At 38.1% G+C, this 23,912-nt stretch overlaps 1 protein-coding gene across 2 annotated transcripts in view; it reads right to left on the bottom strand.

Annotated features, from left to right (window-relative positions):
- Window positions 1–22,387, bottom strand: part of FipoQ (F-box/LRR-repeat protein FipoQ) — a 30,156-nt gene extending 7,769 nt beyond the window's left edge. The window contains exons 1-6 of one of the 2 annotated variants that reach the window (XM_028301344.1): window positions 22,031–22,387; window positions 17,330–17,498; window positions 17,017–17,172; window positions 14,961–15,110; window positions 14,313–14,473; window positions 10,159–10,264 (exon numbers count right to left, since the gene is read on the bottom strand). In XM_028301344.1, coding sequence (XP_028157145.1) covers window positions 10,159–10,264; window positions 14,313–14,473; window positions 14,961–15,110; window positions 17,017–17,172; window positions 17,330–17,498; window positions 22,031–22,123 — 835 coding nt within the window. In that variant the 5' untranslated portion in view covers window positions 22,124–22,387. Of the gene's footprint in view, window positions 1–10,158; window positions 10,265–14,312; window positions 14,474–14,960; window positions 15,111–17,016; window positions 17,173–17,329; window positions 17,499–17,995; window positions 18,238–22,030 lie in introns of those variants that run through there. The other variant, XM_028301343.1, reaches the window with a different exon arrangement.
- Window positions 22,388–23,912: the final 1,525 nt, after the last annotated feature.

The raw sequence follows: 23,912 nt of genomic DNA, 5'->3' as shown, positions 1-23,912 counted from the left end.
TGTTTAAAAAAGCCACGAGCAGCCTACTGGTGTAACGTGTAATTTGTTTTCAATTAAGTAGAAGATAATTCCTAAATTATAAGACCATTCTTTGCTTTCATGTGAATTCCATAAAGAACTGATAGAGAAGATCCGAGTCACTTCGTGGCGTAACACACAAATATCTGACTATACCTACCTTCGAATAGCTGTAGATCTTCTTCACGGCGATGAAGTAGATGAGGACCCAGGAGATGACGAAGTAGACGGCCAGCTCCCACACCACGTTCCCGAGGCCGCCTTCCAACCCGTCGCGCTTCAGGTTTAGGACGAAGTTACTAAAAAGAATTCGCAGTTTTTCCAAGATTCGTTCACATCGAAGTCAGAGTTCTTACTACCGGATAGGTAGGTATGGATTTTCCAGCAATGCAAGCCATTGTGATCAGATAGGTATACATATAGGTAAATAGACATAACTGACGGAGCATCTAATCAAAGTGCTCGTGAGTTAAGTAGAAGATATAGTCACTCACAACAGGACTATTCCCTGTCGTTACTACCACCGATGCAATTTCAGCATTCGCCATCAGATCAAAGCTTAACCGCCAATAAAAGTTCAACCAGTGAAGGCCAGTTTGTCCCAAGGAAAAGTAAATTGTTCACGAAATGAATAGGAAGAAAAAAAGAATGAGTTTAAAGTAGCTGATAGTGGAACGTGGGACGTCCACCCACAAGGTGGACCGACGACATCATAAGGGTAGCAGGAAGGCGCTGGACGCAGGCCGCTACCAACCGGGCAACACGGAAAGCATTGGGGGAGGCCTATTCAGCAGTGGACGTCCTATGGCTGAGATGATGATGATGATAGTGGCAACTAAAGCCTGGTCCGGGAGCACGTAGAATTTTGTCCAATGACCCCAAGCTACCCATCCTTATCGCTCGCACGTAATTATATTGCTGTCGCGACTGTGCGACGGGCGCCCGCAGTGAGTGTGCGAGCGCGACGGCAACATAATTACTCGCGAGCGATAAGGATGGGTAGCTTAGGGTCATTGGACAAAATTCTACGTGCTCACGGACCAGGCTTTACTCACAAGAAGAAAGACTGCGCAGGCGTCTCGCTCCCCTGCACTAATGGGCGGTGCCGCGCCGCGCAGGCCGGGCGAGCGGCGGCCGCGCAGTGCAGCCACGGCAGGAACGAGTGGCCGCTGTGCACCAGCAGCGCCAGGCACCAGGCGGCCACCGCGCCGAGGGCCAGCGCCGTGAACACGCAGCACGCTAGCATGGCGAAGCCGATGCCTGGTTACGGAGAAGCGAAAACATAATGCATGGCGAAACCGATGCCTGGGAAGCGACATTCCAAGAGTTATGGGGAAGATAAAGGAAATTCTTCCCCTACCCGCCTAGCCAGCGTGGGCTAAATTGTCCATTAATTTGTTCTGGTAAAATAGAGGGTGGTGCTCGTACATTGGGTTTAAATCACTTGGCGAAATCATTAGAGTAGATCTATGTTCACTAGTAGACGTCCTATTGCTGAAATGATCATGATTTGATTGTTAAAGTACAACGATGGAAATTTAAGCGATGGCCGCGCAGTGCAGCCACGGCAGGAACGAGTGGCCGCTGTGCACCAGCAGCGCCAGGCACCAGGCGGCCACCGCGCCGAGGGCCAGCGCCGTGAACACGCAGCACGCTAGCATGACGAAGCCGATGCCTGGTTACGGAGAAGCGAAAACATAATGCATGGCGAAACCGATGCCTGGGAAGCGACATTCCAAGAGTTATGGGGAAGATAAAGGAAATTCTTCCCCTACCCGCCTAGCCGTGGGCTAAATTGTCCATTAATTTGTTCTGGTAAAATAGAGGGTGGTGCTCGTACATTGGGTTTAAATCACTTGGCGAAATCATTAGAGTAGATCTATGTTCACTAGTAGACGTCCTATGAAAGAAAGAAAGAAAGAAAGAAAGAAAAAATGTTTATTCAGTATCATCGACAATACACTTGCAATACTTAACATTATTTAATGAGAAGGTAATTACAATGATACTGAAAAGGTATCCACTCAGCATGGTGTCGAATCGAATGTCTATGGCTGAAATGATCACGATTTGATTGTTAAAGTACAACGATGGAAAGCGATGGCCGCGCAGTGCAGCCACGGCAGGAACGAGTGGCCGCTGTGCACCAGCAGCGCCAGGCACCAGGCGGCCACCGCGCCGAGGGCCACCGCCGTGAACACGCAGCACGCTAGCATGGCGAAGCCGATACCTGAGAAGCAGTATAAGTAGCTGTTCCAAGAGTTACGGAGAAGCGTGAGTATAGCACGGTGACTGATGCGTGGGGAGTGATATTAACAGCTGTTCCAAGAGTTTTGGGCACTTTTCTCTGGTAAAATAGAGTCGTGCTCCTACATTGGGTTTAAATCTCTTGGCGAAATCTTTGGAGTTGATCTGTGTTCACTAGATCACTAGTAGACGTCCTATGGCTAAAATTATGATGCGATTGTGAAATGGAAGTACAAAGATGCCGCGCAGTGCAGCCACGGCAGGAACGAGTGGCCGCTGTGCACCAGCAGCGCCAGGCACCAGGCGGCCACCGCGCCGAGGGCCACCGCCGTGAACACGCAACACGCTAGCATGGCGAAGCCGATGCCTGAGAAGCAGCACAAGTAGCTGTTCCAAGAGTTACGGAGAAGCGTGAGAGTATAGCATGGTGACTTTGATGCGTGGAGAGTGATATTAACAGCTGTTCCGAGAACTTTGGGCACAAAAGTAATTTATTTTTCTGAATGGAAAGCCTCCCCCAATCAAATGACATTCCAAGATTTATCGGGAAGCATAAAGGTGGGTAAAATTCTCCACTTTCCTCTGGTAAAATAGAGAATCGTGCTCCTACATTGGGTTTAAATCTCTTGGCACACTAAAATTATGATGCGCTTGTGAAATGGACTGCGCTGAGGGTCAGCGCCGTGAACACGCTGCACGTTAGCATGGCGAAGCCGATGCCTGGAGAATATTAGATTAGATAGCAACAGCTGTTCCAAGAGTTATGGAGAAGCATTAGAGTAGGTACAGCAGCATGGCGAATTCAATGATTATTCGAAGACTAACGGGGAGGCAAAAAGGTAAGTAACTATCTATTTTCTATTTCGAAATTCCCCTCCTTAACCCGTCTGGCCGCTGGCCAGTGGCCAACGTGAGGAGTGTGGGCCAAATCCTTCATCTGCCTCTAGTAAGCTGAGGCAATGGAGACTATCTAAATGAAGTGATGATGATATGGAAATCATTGGGGGAGGCATATCTTCACTGGTGAATGACTTGCTGCTGAAAGTTGGTGCACGATAAAATAATGAGTGAAATGCAAGCGTCGAGAAGATTTAGTCACCTGCAGTTAAAATACAAAAACAAAACTTTAAAAAATTGGTCAAAAAACTTGAAGAAAGTTAATATTGGAACCACCAACCTCTAGCCATAGGCGCCATGTCCCAGCATCTCAACACGCCTTTCTTAGTGACCACGCCTACCGCCAGTTCGAGGTAGAACATCGGGTATCCAATGATGATACTGAACAGGTTGTACAAGAATATGAAGGGCAGCAGTTTCTGAAGGTCGTAGAGGTAGGGGTGCCACCAGAGCTGGAGAATTCCAATGCAAGAGGAGATGACCAGTTGCCGGTAGCTTATGTTGTTGCTCCATCGGTCTAAGACCTGTAATAAGGTACCTAAGTTAGGCATGTGTGCTTTATCAGGCTATGGCTAAAATCCTGCCCGAGTACCTAAATAAAGCTGGTAAGGTCGCGGGAAATCCATTCAGGGAGGCCTTTGTCCAGCAGTGGAAGTCATTTGGCTGAACGAAGCTGGTCAGAATAGAAATTGTGTTACTGAATTGTTGGCGTATACTGGCTTCAACTACAAAGCGATAAGACAAGGCTTGGTTGGGGTAAGGAAAGATTACATTCTCATAATTATTCTTTCGCGTAATAATTATTTGTTTTTACTTACAATAGGACCTTCGGTAGATAATGAATCTGCTGAGTCGGTCAATGTTTTGGTCCGTGTACTCTGCAACCAATATTTTGTGATACTTATCACCAGTGACGTTAAACCATTTAAATAATTTACTTATAGCCAACACTTACCACGCTTTCACTCATATTTGCTATAAAAACGAGTAATGTTTTACAAATAGTAAACTTGCTTCTAAACAGTCAAAAACGTCATCAAGAAGTGCAGTCAGATTAGAAATTTAAAAAGTTACAAACGCATGAGGTTGTGTATCATTGTAGTAAAAAGTAAGAATTATGGGTCTATACAAAGACATATTGCACAATAAAATCGCAAACCAGTCGAAAAAAAGTGGTCGAAAGGCTTTTTTTGTATGGAGTTTTGACGGATTCGATTTTCGATTCGATCAAAAAGTGCAACTTGTCTAGGGGGGTAGAGCTAGGATAGAGCATCATACACAAATCATACAAATGACAGAGCAAGTCGACTTTACACCTCCCGACTCCCAACGACTACATAAAATCTATGACTATCTACACCTTGCTACACAATAGTCTCTCGAGTAGAATTTAAATATTATGTTGTTTTTATGACTAAAAAAAAGTCTTTGCTAAACATTAAGGAACAAAAATAAAACACCCATACTTGTTAATATAACAAAACTTATATTTCCATAATAGTATTCAGCTATACACGTCCGATTTGTGGGAGCTAAATTATTTACTAATCGCACCAATTAAACTACTATTTGGCTTAGGCGTAATAAACCGACTTAACAAAATTAGCGAACATTATCAGTGATGTAGGTGACTAACGTACTCCTTAAAACCATAGGGTAAATACATCAAGTGTAATCGGGGTATTAATTAAACACTAATGCCCGTTTTCACCATCAATCCCTAATTTTTAAGTGACCCCTATGAAAAAAAAATCCTGTTATGTCTTACCATAGAGGTCACTTAAAAAATAGGGATTCATAGTGAAAACGGGCATAAAACAAATTAATCAAACACTAAAATTAGGGCTCTAATATACAGTTAAAAAAACCCTATGCGATCCGAAAGGCAAGGATTCTTGTGCAACATCTTTATGTGTTCTTACACATAAAGATCGAGAAAAAAAAACACTTCTTTAGACAAATTTTAAATTAGAATGAAGAAGGGTTTCCTTTTTTCAGGTTTCGATGTTGGTCTTGAACAAAAAGTTGTTTTGTTCGAGCACCAGAATCAACGCTTTTCGATTCTCACTTCTATCTGCCGCAGTATGAAGATCTGACATATAACAAGCTTACAAAATGACAAATTTCAGCAACTTGTTCTGAGCCTTAAGCTGTAGACAAAAGGTGAAAATATATTGAGGAAGTTCGTCATTTTATAGTATGTTATGCCACTGCATAGTGGTTCGATCTTCACTTCATCGGACGTTCGCGTTTCTACGCTTATTCAGTTCGCTAAATGTGCACGAGGATACATAATGAAATGTCATTTAAAATTATACCTAAAAGTCTAGTGGACATAATAGTCAAAAACAGTGATTTCAAACAAAATTAACTTACAGAATGATTTGTCAACTCATTTTATTATTCAAAATCCAATCCAGACAAGAATGAAAGAGATCATACTTCAAAAGGGCTTAAAAACACATTAAAACTCAATTTTATTATAAGCTAAAGGTATATTGACACTGCCTCATGTTTGTTGTTGTCGAGTCCCGCACATTACAACTATATGAATACAGCTTTAGTGTGTCTGCTATAGGGTAATTTAATAATAATACAGCCGCAGTCAAACAATTACAATGTCAAAACTTTAACCAAAAGTGGCATAACTTAAAACTAATTGGACATGTACGTTAACCTATAGATCTATGTCAAATCCTTAATCAGAACACTTTACGTTTAATATCTGCAAAGGCACCATTCTAATATACAATATGTATTAATTATAAGGTAAGAAAGGTGATACACGAGCGAGTAAGCCCCAAAAAATATTATTGCTAAAGGAGAATGCAATGTTCCAACTCAACTTAATATCGGCAGATTTATCCGAAAATGTATTATAGTGATGGATTAAAAATGATTGCTAAAGCCTGGTCCGTGAGCACGTAGAATTTTGTCCAATGACCCCAAGCTACCCATCCATATCGCTCGCGCGTAATTATGTTGCTGTCGCGCTCGCACACTCACTGCGGGCGCCCGTTGCACAGCCCGTTGTACGTGCTCACGGACCAGGCTTTAGAAAGTCTACAAACAGTCATGAATAACCCTCAAACCTAAGGTTTGATTCTGGGGGCGTAGTGTGAGTTTATGTCAAACGCATTCGATGTCGACTGCGTAAAAAACTGAAAGTGTATGACGGACGTACAGCGCCCCTAGCGGAAACTTTCAAGAACTAAAATTTTCATATATTTTTTAACGCGACGCTAGTGACGACGTTTGACGTAACCTCAAACTAAGTCCTCTGAAGGAAAGGCAATTTTTTGGCAAAGTGACTTTATAAACAGAAAAACACATACTTTGAGCTCTGTTGTTATAATAATAGATACCAAATTAATGCGAAAGGTCATAATAATGTACAATGATACAGGCGTACAGTACACACGGCCACAGTGTTAACTATCCATTACCGTTTTTGCTCTCGCTCTCATCAAATGGTGATTCTTTGCGATAGAACGAGATGACATGACCGGCAATGGGCAGTTAACACTGTTGCCGATAGTACATAAATGCTGTAGCAAGAGACGTTACACTACTATAATCTAAATTAATCTAAATAATATGTAATTGTCTGTAAATGTATTTTAGTTACAGAACTTGAGACAATAAATTACAATTTGAACATGGTTTTGTCATACAAAAAAATATTCAATATTATACTACAGTCTAATTTAACACGCAACTATCCGCGGATATACAAAGTCAAAGAAATATGAAAAAAACACACAAAATATAGTCAAAACTTAGTGAGCAGCTTACTTAGAATGTTATTTTGTTAATCGAACAGCTATGACTCAATCGTTTTAAACGTTTTATTTTACAATTCAAATATACAATCATGCTATTTTGATTTTATTTGATTAAGATAAATAACCCCGCTGATATCGATGGAAGACAATAATTATTATTTTATTGTTTGCATAAAAAAAATGAAAATGTATTTTAAAAGAATCGCCTGCGATAATTTTGACGCGAAAATAAAATAAAACTAATTTTCTCATCACACAGTGAAACATTTTTTTCTGTATTTTTATTATTTAGATATAACTACGGGCCTCGCAATACTAATTTCATTTATATGAAATCCAAGTAAATTAATTTTAACTACGTTAAATATTCTGTAATAGGAGATGTGAAGCGAGTGTGAGTTACAATTATTCCAATAGATGTATGTACGTACCTATGCTTGTTTAAAATTATTGTTTTAAATAGAGATTTTTATCTCAGATAACCCAATCAGTCATTTCACCAACAGAAAAGTAAGCCACCAAATTATGTTTAACAAAAACATATAAAGGGCATCATAAGGAAGGAATAGGCAAATCACGTTTTAATAATCAAGTAAGTAGTAAGAACCATTTTTTTATCAAGTTTCACATTGTCAGTTTTTTTTTCGTATTATAAAATAACTAGCTTTCCGCCCGCGGCTTCGCCCGCGTGGAATTTTGTCTGTCACAGAAAAACTTTATCGCGCGCGTCCCTGTTTCAAAAACCGGGATAAAAACTATCCTATGTTCTTTCCCGGGACTCAAACTATCTCTATGCCAAATTTCATCAAAATCGGTTGCGAGGTTTAAGCGGGAAAGCGTAACAGACAGACAGACAGACAGACAGACAGACAGACAGAGTTACTTTCGCATTTATAATATTAGTTGGGATGTCAACACAACTTACATAATTATCCACTGAATAAACGGGACTATACAAGCCGATCAAGTTTACTGTGCACCTGGCAGCCGTGACGTCACACCGACAGAGTACGTCGGGGCGAACGCGGGGTAAGTGCACAGTAGATAAATCGGGTTAGTCCCAACGGCCCCGGTGGATCTGCCCCGGCAACGGGGCGGATGGGAAAAAGTGTTTCAACGACCCCGGTAGTCATAGTCTTAGCGTTCAACGGGGTGGATGGAACACATCAAGTGTCAACCACCCCGGTATATCGTTTAACGGGGCGGATGGATCAAATCAAGTTTCAACCACCCCGGTATTTCACTAAACGTGACGGATGACACAGATCTAAAAGGTTCCACCTCGATATTGCATACCGAAAATAAAATAATACCGGGGTGGTTGAAACTTGATTTGATCCATCCGCCCCGTTAAACGATATACCGGGGTGGTTGACACTTGATGTGTTCCATCCACCCCGTTGAACGCTAAGACTATGACTACCGGGGTCGTTGAAACACTTTTTCCCATCCGCCCCGTTGCCGGGGCAGATCCACCGGGGCCGTTGGGACTAACCCGAGGGGGGGGGGGGGTTAACCCCCCCCCTCTACATTTCGAATGGTTATATAAATATTTTCACATATTGTTAGAAATAACAAATCAAAATATAATTCTAGACTCACATTAATTCTTATGAATATTTCAGGTAAATAATATCGTAAATTTCACATAATTATTTTATTCTAAATTTTTATTATGGTTTTTAAATTTATTAAACCCTTAATCATTATTAAAATATCCTAACTGGATGCATAAAACCTTATCCCGAAATAGGGGACATGAGTTCACGAACTTAGAAACAGAGCAAAATTTTGTCACGAAACAGGATCCAAACTAGAGGTCCGCAGAACAATTAATATAAAAAAAAATTCAAACAATATAACTATAAATTATGTATTAACTTACTGTCAAAAGACCAAAGTTTAGCATACAAAAGCTTTCATACTGATATCATGCTTGGTTATTTTTAAATAAAATGTTAAAGTCGTAAGAGCCTTAATATACCGAAGTAGGGGGCACTTACCTTACCTACTTAGAAAGAGCTTATAGTAAAAGTTCACATTTCAAAGATATGATTCTGTTCTGTGTCTAGATGGCCATCCATAAGTATCTTCTTAAGTGTGACATGGTCTTTATGAAACATCCTGTACATTTAAAAAAGTATCAAGTACCTAGTAGAGGGTAGTTTCACCTTTTCAATTGACATACTCATAGGTGCTGTCCAAAAGCGACTTGTCCTATGCTATGATATTGGCAACGTGGATTTTTTTTTAAAGTTGCGTCTTGGCACGGTAATACTATCTATACAGTATTCCAACTCGGCCATATTTTTGAAATAAATGTCAACAGCCCCGCGGTACGTCACGGTATGACAACATGCGATAGGGCTGCCCACCTACAGTACCCATTCTAATTACATCTGTCTACTTAGAATTTCTATCTAGTTTTGTGATAGTATTTTTTTTTATTTAGACAAACAAAATACTTTGTGAATGGAATAGGATAAAAATGCGTGTTGTTTTGTGTTACTTAGTAGATTCAATTTAAGAAAATATTATACTAAAATAATTTTGAATCTACTAATCATAATGAGTACTTAACGACCTGTTACTTTAATTTCAGGCGGATGAAGTCGTGGGCAAAAGCTGGCTTAATACAATATAATTTTTATTTCAAATCAAACTGACTGAAAATGACCATTTTTGACTGTTAATAACTTGTTTTTGACAAATTTGACCGTAAATAACGGTAGTCAAATTCAATCACCTTAGTCATTTTCAACACTAGCTAGGCCATCGACGTCCGTTCGGCACATTCGCGACACCCCTAACCCTAACTTTTGGATTTCGACCGCGTCCCGAGATTTGAAATTCGAAGGAAAGCTCGCGTTTCGACGGTTTATATGAAGTTATAATACTGTATGATATTATTACCGTGGTCTTGGTGTCTCTACCCAATGAGGGCTATCGTTTTTATACTTAACAGTTGGCACCCCTGGCAATTGACAGGACCTTACTCTACAGTGGCGCCATCTTGATGAGTGCAAATGCGATAGTCCTCCTATCACTTTAGCGCTCACCAGCCAGCGCCACTGTCTTCGCTACTAGCAAGTGACAGGACCTCACTCTACAGTGGCGCCAACTGATGAGCGCTAAAACGATAGCCCTCATTTGTCCGGTTGTTCTCCAGTTATCATCAGGTACCTATAAAGAATTAAACAAAGAAACTTACTGCATCCGTTCATGAGAAGGCAGGTGAGGCGGCGCGATCGCTGGAAGAGCGTCTTCATGGTGGAGCCCGTCACCTTGTTGCAATAATTCACCGCCAGGCACTCCAACTGTAAGATAAGAAACGTTATTCAACATAACCAAAACAGAGGTTCATATGTAGTACAACGTTATTGTTGTTTAATTAAGTATGTATACATACAGGGCGGAATTTTGTAATGCCACCTGGAGGGAAAGTACCCTTAATACTGTAGATAGACAATTTTACTCAAAGAAAACATTTCTTTATTTTTGAAAAGAAAGAAAACTGCATTCAAAAATATGATATAGGTAATTTAAGATTTCATGGTTTTCCTTTCATTTGATTTACTTATCATGTTTGTTAGACGTATTTCATCCTTATACTTAACCCTAACGATCGATGTAACAAAAAATTTTAACAGATTTTAGTTGGTTCGATTCCCGGGTGTAGCAGGCAAATTTTTGGAAATCTTTGAATGCAGTTCTATTTCTTTTCAAAAATAAAGGAATGTTTTCTTTGAGTAAAATTTTCTATCTACATTAGGTATTAAGAGCACTTTCCCTTTAAGTGGCATTACAAAATTCCACCCTGTAGGTATATTAGTAATTTAGAAATGTGGCAAAACGCGGCAGTTGTAATTTGGAAAGGTCTTCACTACGGCGTTTTTTTTTGCATGGAGTTACATACTTCGTTCCGTGAAGGGATTAGATTTTTGGAGCGATTAAAAAGTGCCACTTGTTTAGGGGATTGCAGCAGTGGCGGATTTACAAATTTGCCGCTAGTAGGCCATTCAATTTTTGCCGCCCCTACCCACTGACTTTTGAAATTCAATACGTTAGTTTAATCCCGTTTAGTCCCGTTATTAGTATGATTGTGAACTTAATGACATTTCTGTCAGTTACTAGATTATTATTGCAACCCGCATTGTAATGAAGAGTTTAATGTTGACCTAAAAACAGCAGTATGTACTAATCCTAAGGTAGGCAAAGGCATGACTTAAAAATACCTACACTATATGAACACAGACAAAATAATGTGTGGTCAGTAAACATTGTTTTTGGTAAATATTTTTTATTGGACTTAACAGTTTAAAAACAATAGGTACAAACAATTTCTATTAAAATATAACATGTTAACAATTCAGTTAATGGTGACAGAAAATGAGATCAAATAAGTTTTACATTATTTTCTTGCGAGATTTTAAATTTGCAAAATCATTAATTGTATCGACGTATGAAATCTTTTTCATAAGTTCTGACTCTATGCACAAAGGAGATAAAGCATTAATAGGCCAGAAGAATTAGATTTTAAATCGGAAATAATTCCTACAAAAGATTTTATTGCTTTAATGGCTTCATTTTTTTTGGAAGAGGGGCAGCCACAGTAGAAAGAAAGAAGAAAGAATGATTTATTTGGCACACAAAAAAGAAACAATAAATCAGGACATTAATATGGAAATAAAAAAATAAAAATAACAATAAAAATAACAGTAGGTAACACAGAATCGTTCAGGTGAGTGCCAGGAAGAGGTGCAGCAACCGCAGTTAAGGAACGGCTGGGACGAACAAGGATAAACGCATCCAGCTCGTAAGCCTTGATAGGGTTACACTGGTTGAGGCGCTCCTTTTCAAGTCTTGGAAGCCTGCGGGTAACGAGCCATTGGACGTGGAGAGGGTCATTAATTATACACATATTTTCTACTTTGCTGAACATTTGCACGAGAACGGTTTGTTCAAAAGATATGAATTTGGTCTTATTTAATGCAGGATTAAATGCCCTTCAACCGTCAGGAAGACCACTTTTCGATAGGGTAAGTCCTTTACGCGGTATAACCGGAAAACCGAAAATGCGCCCCTTTCGGGGGCCCCCACCACTTAAGCTACAGCTTTTCTTGACTTAAAGTAGATCGTAGATAGTTTTTAACCCGTTTTAAGCAAGAAAAGCTTCTCACCTGAATGTGCACAGAGCCATGCGAAGTGCTATATCCAGTATAATTAGCTAAGAACTTCTTAAAGGTAAACTGAAAGACCAAGGCTTCGTAATACAGGGTGGCCCAGAAGAAAATTAACTTTTGAAAATTCAAGGAAACGAAAACTGTACCTACATTTTTATAGAACTTTAACTATTGTAATTTAAAGAAAATTTAATGCAATTTATTTTTAAATTTACCTTTATTAAATTACATCGCCCAGGAGATTTCCTTGACGCTTACAACATTCGATCAACATTCATCAAAATCTTGGAATGCGTTCGTCAGAATTACTTTGAAACCTATTTTCAATTTTTTGCCGAATGCTCAGCTTCAGTTGCTGCATGGTTGTTGGATTATAAAAGTATACTCTATTCTTAATGTAACACCACAAAAAATAATTTTCTGGAGTGAGATCAGGGCTTCCTGGTGACCAGGAGATGAACCCCTGCCTGAAATTATTTTTTGTGGGAACATGTCTCTTACCATCTAAATGCTCTCATTTGAAGTGTGACACGTAGCCCCATTTTGATGAAACCAAGTGTTCCGGTCATAACCTTGCAAATCTTGCAGCTTTGAAATCAAAAAAGCAGTGGTGAAATCTCACTGCCTCTAAGAAGCGCTAATTTCATTCCAGCAGACTTCTTTTTGTGAGGTTACCTTATGAGCAGAGTATACTCTAATAATCCAAAAACTCTGCAGCATTCATCTATCCTGAATCCATTTTGAGGTAACTCTAAGGGCTCCTGCCTCAGATCATAGATATGATCTGAGGCTCCTGCACACGACGCTGCCACCGCGCCGCCGCCGCGCCGTCGCCGCGCCGCTACACTGTTCATACGCACCGAGTAAAACCGCCGCCGCGCCGCCACCGCGCCAACAAAGCATAATAAAATTTGGCAGCGCGGTAGCGGCGTCGTGTGTAATTGTGTATCAGCGCTTACGAAAGTTTTCCAAAATGTTGACCGAATGTTGTAAACGTCAAGGGAATCACATGTACGATAAAATTTATAAAAGATATTAAATTTTAAAATAAATTGCACTAAATTTCCTTTAAATTGCAATAGCTTAAGTTCTACAAAAATGAACAGTTTTCGTTTCCTTGAATTTTCAAAAGTGAATTCTCTTCTGGGCTACCCTGTAAAACAATATACACGAAGTTGTGGAGAGATGGTGCTCGTGCTAGGCTCCGAAGATCCTGTGTTACTCAAGAGTTTTTTATTTTATTTTTATTGAAACGCTATTGGAATATTTTAAAATTCATGATCACATAAGTTCCTAAGTATATCTGAAAGTGTTGTGAATGCTTATACTAAAACGTTTGTTTTTATTTGTATAGAGAACAATAGTGTCTAGACAAACCTAAAAAGGATTTAGGACGCTATTTGGATCAAATATGTAATTGCTCAATAATGAATAATAAAAAAAAATAAAAAAATATATATTACAGTGCGTTTATTAATCGTTTATTTATATTATGGATTGTGTAGGTATACGTATAATTATATTTTTTTTCCTGTATAAAAAAATTTGCTAAATTTGCCGCCCCTCTAAATCTGCCGCCCTAGGCACTGGCCTACTTGGCCTATTGGTAAATCCGCCACTGGATTGCAGACTGCAGTGTCGATACCGGGAAGCACCCTAGACATGGGCAGCGTAAGACCGGTCATTGTGAAAATCCTTGGGGGAGTCCGTTATACTTTGCCATTCGAGAAAGTACCTACTGGAGAATTTGGTCCACACTTTGGTGTGGATGCGCACACTTCCAAGCGATAAGCCCGTGTAGAGAGGGAGCAGTTTTTGTTATAGGCAAAGCTTGCCTGCCTACTCGACATTTAAGAAAGTTTGCTGGGAACATAATAGGTCGTGGCTGAGAGTGATCTTTTTTTTGTGCAAAACAAGGCAGGTATTTGACCGCAATCACACCTTATGTTAAGTGAGATGCAGGCTAGGATGGTACATCTGCCCTGTAAGTGCCTATTTACTCTCGCCTTGAAAAGGCCTGGATTATACATACATATAATATTGTTCAGGAAAGACAGCAGCAGGCAGCGAATTCCAGTCCCTAGCTGTTCGCATTAAAAAGAGTCATCGAAACGCTTAGCGCGAGCTGGTGGAATCTAGGTAGACCTTAAGATTATCAAATCTTTCCTAATCTCCATCTCACCTGAATACAGTTAGAGCTGAACGCGTCAATATGCGAGTCATCCACGAAGTTGATCCCGTATAGGTTGATGACGCGCAGATTCGGCGTTGCGGACTTCAGCTTGTGCACGTTTATCACTTCGTAGATTTCTTCCTCCTCCTCTTCTACCTTTTCGTAGGTTCCTGAGAAATGTGTGTGGAGTTGTAATTACAGTTTTGTAGTAAATGGTTCTTATTTGGTGTAGAGGGGAGGTGTATACCGTATACGTATGTGAAAGATGTTATGATAAGTGGAAGTAGTTATGTATATTAGGGAAAGTGAAAATTATTCGGTTTGAGAGAGATGAGCTGTATGAATATTATTTTTCGATACGAAGTCTTGTTCTTCTAAACTAGCGTAGCGCCTACTTAATTTTAAGGAGCAGTAATAAAGTATCCTCTGTGCTGCGATTGTCTTCGATGGATACAGGATAGGTAACGAAAATACACGTTTTTTGTCGCATATCGAAAACTACCCTTTTTCTCTTGATAGTGCTATTTTTATGGGATAGGAAGCAAACTAGAAGAGAAGAATGGACGACAGCTTTATTCATGATCATGCCGCCAATACTCCTACCCTACTCAAGCAAGTCTCGTATATTTCTAGTCTGCGCATAACTAATCCACTCACCAATAAGGTGGAGTATCTCCAGGCCGTTGATGAAGTTGTATATCTTCCTCATGAAGCCCTCCATGAAGATGACCTCCGAAAGACAGATGCAGAGGTACCGCAGCTTAGTGGGAAACGCCTGCATCTCTGAGAAGTCGTGCAGTTGCATGGCTGGAAAGAAAATTAAACAAAAATTTTGAATTAACCCTAACCAAGAGATTAACGCCCGTATTCACAAACGAAGCGCTGGACCAGGCCGCTACCAACCGGGTAACATGGAAAGCATTGGGGGAGGCCTAATGTTCAGCAGTGGACGTCCTATGGCTGAGATGATGAGACATGTAGAGGTTCCTTAAGAGCAAAATGACGATTTGTAAGAACTATTTATTAGTCTAAACAAATAAAGAAATTTTGACTTTGATAACCAATATTATGTAAAACCGCTAGAGGGTATTGCCGTTAAATAAACCCCGATACCTACTATTTATTACAGTGAGTTATTTGAGTGCATGGACCTATAAAAAAAGGCGGACGGAACTCGCGCTAAAACAAAACTGTGACGCAAAATTTTGGCGTTTGTCTATTGTGTGAGTGAATTTAGGGATGCCATGTTAGTAAAACATTTTACCCTTTTATCTTAAGAAAAACATAGATGGGCAGATATGTTACTTGGAAATGTAGACGGAATTATATCGTGCCATTTGAAAAGGATGAAAGATGAATACGTTGAGGTAGACGCGAAATTTTCAAATTTTCTTACTTTGTTTGCAAGTCAGTGTCAGGTACGATTCACGCAGTTACAAATTATCAATCTTGTGTACCTACGTAATCATAATCTTATGTATCATCAATATTATTATCTCTGATAGATTTTAACATACAACCTGAAAAATATAAGAAAATTTGAATTTCGCAGTTCCACGCCCTTGGGAAGGATTAAATCTGCCTAAGTACGAAAATATATCCCATTAAAACAGTTATTATGATAAATTATTTTATTTCAATAGTATGCGTAATAAACACCTAAAAAGTCTTAAAATTATAGATTTACCACTTTTCGGGTAATTTTCCCACGTTAATAACTAAGAACACTGGCCTTTGACGTATTATTTTGTCGAGTGATTGACGTTTGATTTTAATATTTTAATGTTTATAAAATCGGGGAAATAAGTGATTATATTATTAGTTTACCTGTGAAATGTGATTCCTTGATTTTTGTTCGTTCGATCAGAACGGTTTTTACACAATTTCACCACGCAAGAGATGTCGTATTTGTGTTTTTTTTTCGCCGCGTAAATGTGTCAACTGTGTGAAGTTTGCACTCGAAGTGGTGTATCAGGGTATGAATGTGTGCGTGCCGGCCTGTACGTACAGGAAAGCTGGTATATCCTAATGTCACAGTATTTTGTTGATGAGAATCCGTCCGACTTTTTTTATAGGTCCATGTTTGAGTGTTATTTGTGTCGTGACCTTCACCAGATCGTCGGTCCACCTAGTGGGAGGCCTGCCCACGCTACGTCTTCCGGCTCGTGGTCGCCACTCAAGAACTTTCCTGCCCCAGGCCGTCAGCTCTACGAGCTATGTGCCCTGCCCACTGCCACTTGATTTTAGCGATTCTGCAAGCTACTTATGTCAGTCACTCTGGTTCTCTACGGATCTCCTCATTTCTGATTCGATCCAGCAGCAATAACACATCACTAGCAATAATATAATGTGTCAATTTTAGGTGAGGGTAGCCGAAGATCTTCAAGGCTTGAAGGTCAAGCCCGCCCGAACAGACGATGCCATTGCCACAGCCGCTATCCACCAGTCTACTCTCACGGCTGTAGCAGCAGCAAGACAACCGAAGCATCAAGTACCTATAATTACCTATTGTACTTAATATTCGTAATACCTACTACAGAAATTATAAACGTCGCGTTTGATGTTTGTTATGAGTCTTCGTAGTGAGTGAAGACTTGATAAAGTAGTAAGACCTTATCAATGACCACTAGCGTATTTGTAACTACTACCCTACAAATAAGTTCTACTTCGGTCTTAAACAAAAAAGGATAGTAGTTACCAGAGAGTAACTTACCAGTACTAAAGTCCAGCAGCATGTGTGTCAAGTTGGGGCATTTAGCAGCTAACTCGTGCAGTACATTGTGCGTGATCAACTCAATCGGTAACTCTATGTATCGTAGAGATGGCCCGAACCTTATCGAAATTAGCGCCAAAAGGGACTCCAAGGAACCTACAAAGAATGAAATAAACCGGAAATGAGAATGAACGGCGCAAATAGTGACATCTATGATCAATTAATGTAATTAAAATGACATTTCAAGTTCAATGTTGCCATTTTCAGGTAACGTCTACGAAAACTGTACAAATTAAGAATTTCAAATATTTACCGACATGTAGACCAGATATTTCTGGCCGTAAACTGACATGAGTCCATAGTTTTGTATCGTATGCTACCATTCGCCAACGTTTGCATACTGTTGCCATCCGACATATTTCTCTATGTGTTAAATATGAGAATATGTTCAATAATACTTTATCGGGAAGCTTTTCTATTGTCTGAAAAGAGAAACACAATTATTTTAACTCTATAGTTACTACCAGAGTTTGCACGCATGTTCATTAAATTTAACTGCTGAATAACAAAGCTATGACAAGTCATTAATTTCTCTCGGCAGACTTGGAAACAATTTTTGCTCAATAGACAATTACTAAGTAAAATGAAAAGTTTAGGTTTAAAACATAATGTCTCTCTCTATCTCTATAGTTAATCACCCTTTAAAAAAAACAGCATTGCAGTTAATCAGTTTAAACATTTTCTTTTTGCCACGAATCTAATAGTTTGTTATAAGTGTACATTGTCTCAACTATCTGATTCTACGTTTCTCTAGGTGTAGATATTGTATAGGTCAAACTCTTCAATTACACAATAACAGTCACGGTTATTTCCTTCTTGGCAGAATACATTTGGCAGTTTAATCAGCTCGATGTTTCTACCGATGATTAGAAGATCCGTAATAAAACGCACTGGTTTATTTTCTAACAAACTACTTTACCGTGTTCGCAAAGGGACTCCTGACTTGACCGCCCTCAGTCAAATACACTTGACCAGCTTCCAGCGCCAGCTGACCCCAAATGTCAGTTGGTATATCCATGATTAACTATTTGTTTTCCACGCAAGAAACACTACAAATGCATGTGAAATGCCTATTTATCAATGCACTATCGTAATAGTTTACTTCAGACGCGCGGAAAGTACTCAGCGAATGGGAGATATGGAACGCTGTGGTTAATTTTGGAAGCGTCTGGGAGTGCACGAGGCCTCGGCACGTTGAAGGAAATATTTCGGGAATCTGTCGATTATTTACTTTTGATTAAACGTCTAATAATTAAATTTAAAAAAAATTGATAACTTTATTTAGGTTGTAGTAGAAGTGAATGAATATTTTATTTTCTGTAAATATGGATTTTCGATGAGAAGATATTTATAGTCTTCCTGGTTTTTACCTACTGAGCGGGAAATTTTGAATACACAGATCATACAATGTGTTCAATGAAACTCGGGAGTCTGTTTCAATTCCAATTTAAGTATTTATTACAGAATAAATACTAGTACTACAGTATTATTACCAGTGATATATTTTAGTGCACGAATTTATCTGCCTCAATTTACAAACCACAGGTGTAAGCATTTTGACGTATGTTTTGTTTACCTTTACGTTATAAACATAAAATATTAGTAAGTACCTAACTGTATCACTATAAAGTATTTGATTTAAGGTTTGCGGTTATAAAGTTGCATAGGTACGTATTATTAGTGCAACGATTCTTTCAGACTTTCATTCAACGAGACGGAAAGCGAATCTCATATTCTCATCGGACGCGTATTGGCAAACCAAAAGGTATTTCCTGGACTGTGACTCATTACCGCACCAGACTAAGATTAAGTCTGATAGTAGGTTTTATTTTCTAACTTATTTCTAACGACGCCATCGAATTTACTTTATTCAAGTGGTTTGGTTTGATTTTTTTACTGTCACTTACCCGGACAGACTGATGCTGTTTTATATCTTATCAAAACCCATGATAGTCCAGTCAGTAAAGCATTATAGATGGAAAACTGTAGAACACAATTTCTGACTTCAGGACTTTATTTAGACTAGTTAGGAGGTGAACATAGCAAAAGTCCCCGTCCTTAGCCCTTGAGCCGGCGGGGAGAGGGGGGTTTAAAGGTGCCACTTTTCGGTTTTTCGCTTAATCCTCGGAAACTATGCGTCCTAGTGACATGACTACTATGAACCAAAAAAAGCATATTCAATTTGCTACAGGTGAGATAGTCAACTTTTTTGATAAATTGTATAGTTTTCGCGGCATCTGCTCTAGAAGGTCTGTAATATTGGAAATTTTATTTTTGTCTTACATGTTCCCATCAGGAGAAAATCGACTAAATCAACATTGAGCAATCATTCTAGACATGCGGGAGCATGTTAAGCCTAGTTACAGGGAGGGGACTGCACCGTGCGTATATTTAGACGAACCACTTTGAGCCACTATTGACTCCTCATCACTCAAAAACTACTGTGCATTAACACTTCAAATTTGGCTCATGTGTTGAGACTTGCAAGATATACATCAGCTTCAAATTTCATAAATATGCCTCAAACGGTTCTTTAGGTATTGACGTCCAAAAATCTACATGTCTGACCTATATACCAAATTCTAACCACTTCCAGATGACCTCGAAGGTTCAAATTTGGCATCCAGAAAGGTAGTTATGNTAATGCACTGTAGTTTTTGAATGATGAGGAGTCAAAAGTGGCTCCAATTGGTTCGTATAAATATACGCACGGTGCAGTCCCCTCCCTGGAACTAGGCTTAACATGCTCCCGCATGTCTATAGTGTTTGCTCAATGTTGATTTAGTCGATTTTCTCCTGATAGGAACATGTAAGACAAAAATTAAATTTCCAATTTTACAGACCTTCTAGAGCAGATGCCGCAAAAACTATACAAGATATAGAAAAACTTGACGGTCTCGCCTGTAGCAAATTGAATAAGCTTTTTTTGGTTCATAGTAGTTATGTCACTAGGACGCATAGTTTCCGAGGATTAAGCGAAAAACTGAAAAGTGGTACCTTTAAACCCCCCTCTCCCTGCCGGCTCAAGGGCTAAGGGTGGGGACTTTTGCTATGTTCACCTCCTAACTAGGCTAAATAAAGTCCCGAGGTCAGAAATTGTGTTCCATGGATTTCTCTCTACACCGTCGTTAAGGCATTCATTGACTGGACTATGAATTGAAATGAAATTATTTAAAACGTGATTTTTAGAGTAGTAAGAAGAAGTATTTATTTTTCTTGTGTTAAAAATCGACCTACGTTTTTCAGTCAAATTAATTACAATCTTGTTCACAGTAAGTAGGTACCTACTAAGCGTATGGATGGATGGACCATCAAGTTTATAAATAGCTCAGTGAACCGCCACTTACGGCAGAAATGCGATGCGCTGAAAGATAATGGCACCATTGGCACCGCTTGCGCTCGCTGGAAAAGTCATAAGATTGCCCAATTCACTATTTAAGTAATAATGCTACATTGTTTACACTCAATTATGTTAAGTATTTAACTAAACATTTCTTAACACAAACAGTAGCTAACTGCGAATTTTCCATAAATAATTATTTTCACGTCAACCTTTGATTTAATCTTAACATCCTTGTATTTCAGAGTGTAACTATCTGTGAAACTGAACTTTACGGTGATTCATCAATGCATGCATACATATCGTGATTATTTTTCGGGCAAATGAGACGAGAAGACTATATTAAGATAACCGCATCATACAGATCGCAATGTGTAAGGAATGTCACCGACTCGTGTAGATATGTAATGTTTTGGTTGACCGAAATGTTGTTAATGTAAATAAACTTCCGCCATAGCGCGTTGATTACTTTCATTTTAGATTCTGAAATTCAACATCTGTGATTTTTCTTCACTTTCTGTCACTTTTCTATGATTATTAATACAGTATGTTTTCCGTTAGTACCTAAATTAAAAACTTTCGTATTCCAGTTTCAGAGTAGGTTTGGTTTTTTTTTCTTTCTTTCTTTCTTGTGTTAGCAAACGCCATTAAGTAGGCAGTTAAATCATTAGTCTCTTCGATTTTATATGATAAGCTTAGCTACATACAATAAAGAGAAGGTAAATAAACTTAATCAGCTTGCAGTTGGCTTTGCAAGCAAGTTTATAGTATAGTTATAAGTAATTTGAAATAAAATTTCGCTTTGTTTCATGTGCTCGAACGAAATATTAGTTGTTGTAGTCATTTCTCAGTATCTTTTCTTTGTTCTTTAGCTGTAATAATGACAATAGTAGAGGCAACAATTCTTATTCAAAGAAAACCAACGTGAATTATTATAGTCTGTTAAATGTTCAGCTTTCGTAGTTAAACTCTGTGCTGGAAATAAACATCCATTAATTTACTGCCTCGGCCTGCACCGCAATTATAATTCATCACCATCACACACTGACTTTATCAATTTATGGAGAAATCTTCATTATTATTATTATCATAATAACATCAAAATTTTAAACACGATGGTTTTTAAGAGTAGGTACCTAAGTAATAACATTTAAAAAGCTACAAAAATATTTTTTTAGAACGACGCGACGCGACGCTACTCTACAGTGATCGTAATAGAAAGTCAGTTAAAAGATTAGTTATTATTAATCAGCCTTAGTAGACGCTTTCTTATTTTTTAAATAGTTAAACTTTATCATTAGTTCTATGAATTTGAATTAAATTAAATTTATTTTTATTAAAAAAAAAACATTATTATAATAATGATCCTTAAATGCCTGTATAAAAATAAAAGATCATCGATATAATATTAACTGCATAGTGTGGCATCTTTGGGACTTATCCAAATAACAAAAACAATTCGTGTAATTTAACATTGAAATGATTTAAAATAGTCGTTTGAAAAATTAATTTTTCAAAAATATCAATTGATTGAACTTTTATTCGTTAAACAGACATATAAGTTTTAAACAAGTATTTTGTTACAATAAGGAAAATGTGTAGATGGTATCCTACCATAACTTGCTTCCGACGAAAACTGGATTGCATGTCATCCCTTGAAATTGCAGCTGCTGCTGTATCCACGTTAAGAATACCCCACGAATCCATTATGAATAATTAACAAACAATTCACTTCAATAAACTTTATTCACGCACTGTCTGCTACGTTCACTTTTCAAAACACACACGTTTGGCGCGAAAGCACATTAGTAGCACCAAATATCCGTCATGTATGTTGTCTTTCGCTTTACAAATGCGATTCAAGACTTATCTCTGTAAGACTGTACACCTATACTAGACATGTATGCTGTCAGTATTAAATTGGCAAGCCAAAATAAGTACGGCATTTCGCTTGAACTGGGCGCTGACCGTTGTGGCTGCCAAGAGGACTCGTATTGCATTCGTGCTACTCTTACCAAGAGATAGATGTAGTTGTCCGTTTAGCATCATTTTAACTAACGTGTTAATTATAGGAGGCAGCTCAGTCAGTAACAGCAGGCTTTTAATATTCGTTAACTGACTCGACAAAATTGCCCAAACAGGCATTTTTCATAGCATTCTGCTTAGAGCTCATCATCATTTAGCAAATGAATAATTTTAAAATGATATTTATTACGGTTTTATTTTAAAAAGTAACAACGAAGTACGTTATAGTGTTAAAAATATTTTATTAATAAAATATAAATTATAAAGAGGTATAAGCGAAGTAAATTATCTGTGGTATAAGCTCTTTCTATACTATACACTGTTCATTTAGTTAAAAATAACGTACTTAACTCAAATTTATTTTCATATTGCAAAAATTAACTGTCTGTTAATCACCAATCGTGCTTACTTAAATTAAGTACATTCATGTAAATAAAATATGTACCTACATTAAACCGTTAAGATCAATAGATCTCTCCTGTAGTACTAGCACTTTTCGTTTGTACTTACAATATAATTCTAAATTCTATCCCAAATATTGATTGCGAAAACTATCAAATTGGTACAAAAATATTTAGTTGCTGGTAACATTTTTTTAATACGTCAAACAAGCTTAGTGATGTTCTTAAAAATCGAATTATTCAAATCGATTTGAAGTATCGACACAAGGCTGTTAAATTTTATAGAAAAACATTTCTGATTAAAATAATTACTCTTAGATTTAAATAATACCTAGACCAGATTTTCAACCGACTTCAAAAAAGGAGGAGGTTCTCAATTCGAACCGTATGTTTTTTTTTTCTATGTTTGTTACGCGATAACTCCGCCAATTATGAACCGATTTGAACAAATCTTTTTTCGGCGTATAGGTAATACCTCAAGGGTGGTTCCATTTAAATTTAATAATAAAAAAAACAACCCCCAAGGGTGGAAAATTGGGGATGAACTTTTTTATACGCAATATCTCCGCCGATTATAAACCAATTTGAACGATTATTTTTTTGTTGAATAGGTATTATCAAAAGGGTGGTTTCATGCGAATTTGAAGAAAATATTTCACCCCTAAGGTTTGAAAATTGGGGATGAACTTTTTTATACGCAATATCTCCGCCGATTATGAACCAATTTTTTTTTGGTCTCAGTGTACTGCCTACCTTCAGTGGTAACATCAAGGTAATAATTAGTTAACTAAAAAGCAAAAAATTAATAAAATTTTATAAAAAAGATTATGAAACATGTAAAGTTTGCTTGCACCGACTCCAAAAGTATCAATCATGGTATACCTACATAAATATTAATAATTCGTCCTAATAAATAAGTAGGTAATTAGTAATTATTTTTCTACGTTTTAGTGTAGGTTTTTTGGAGTCGGTTTTTTATTTAAAAACATTTAAGTTAGATTCATTAATATTATAGTATATGACATCAATTAATCTGTTTTTTTTTGTTCAATGTAAGAAAGAAAAAAAGA

The sequence above is a fragment of the Ostrinia furnacalis genome, unplaced genomic scaffold (genome assembly GCF_004193835.3).
Source record: "Ostrinia furnacalis isolate ACB-3 unplaced genomic scaffold, ASM419383v2 OfSCF0912, whole genome shotgun sequence".
In the NCBI taxonomy this organism is placed as follows: domain Eukaryota; kingdom Metazoa; phylum Arthropoda; class Insecta; order Lepidoptera; family Crambidae; genus Ostrinia; species Ostrinia furnacalis.
This window is presented reverse-complemented; position numbering and strand designations above follow the sequence as displayed.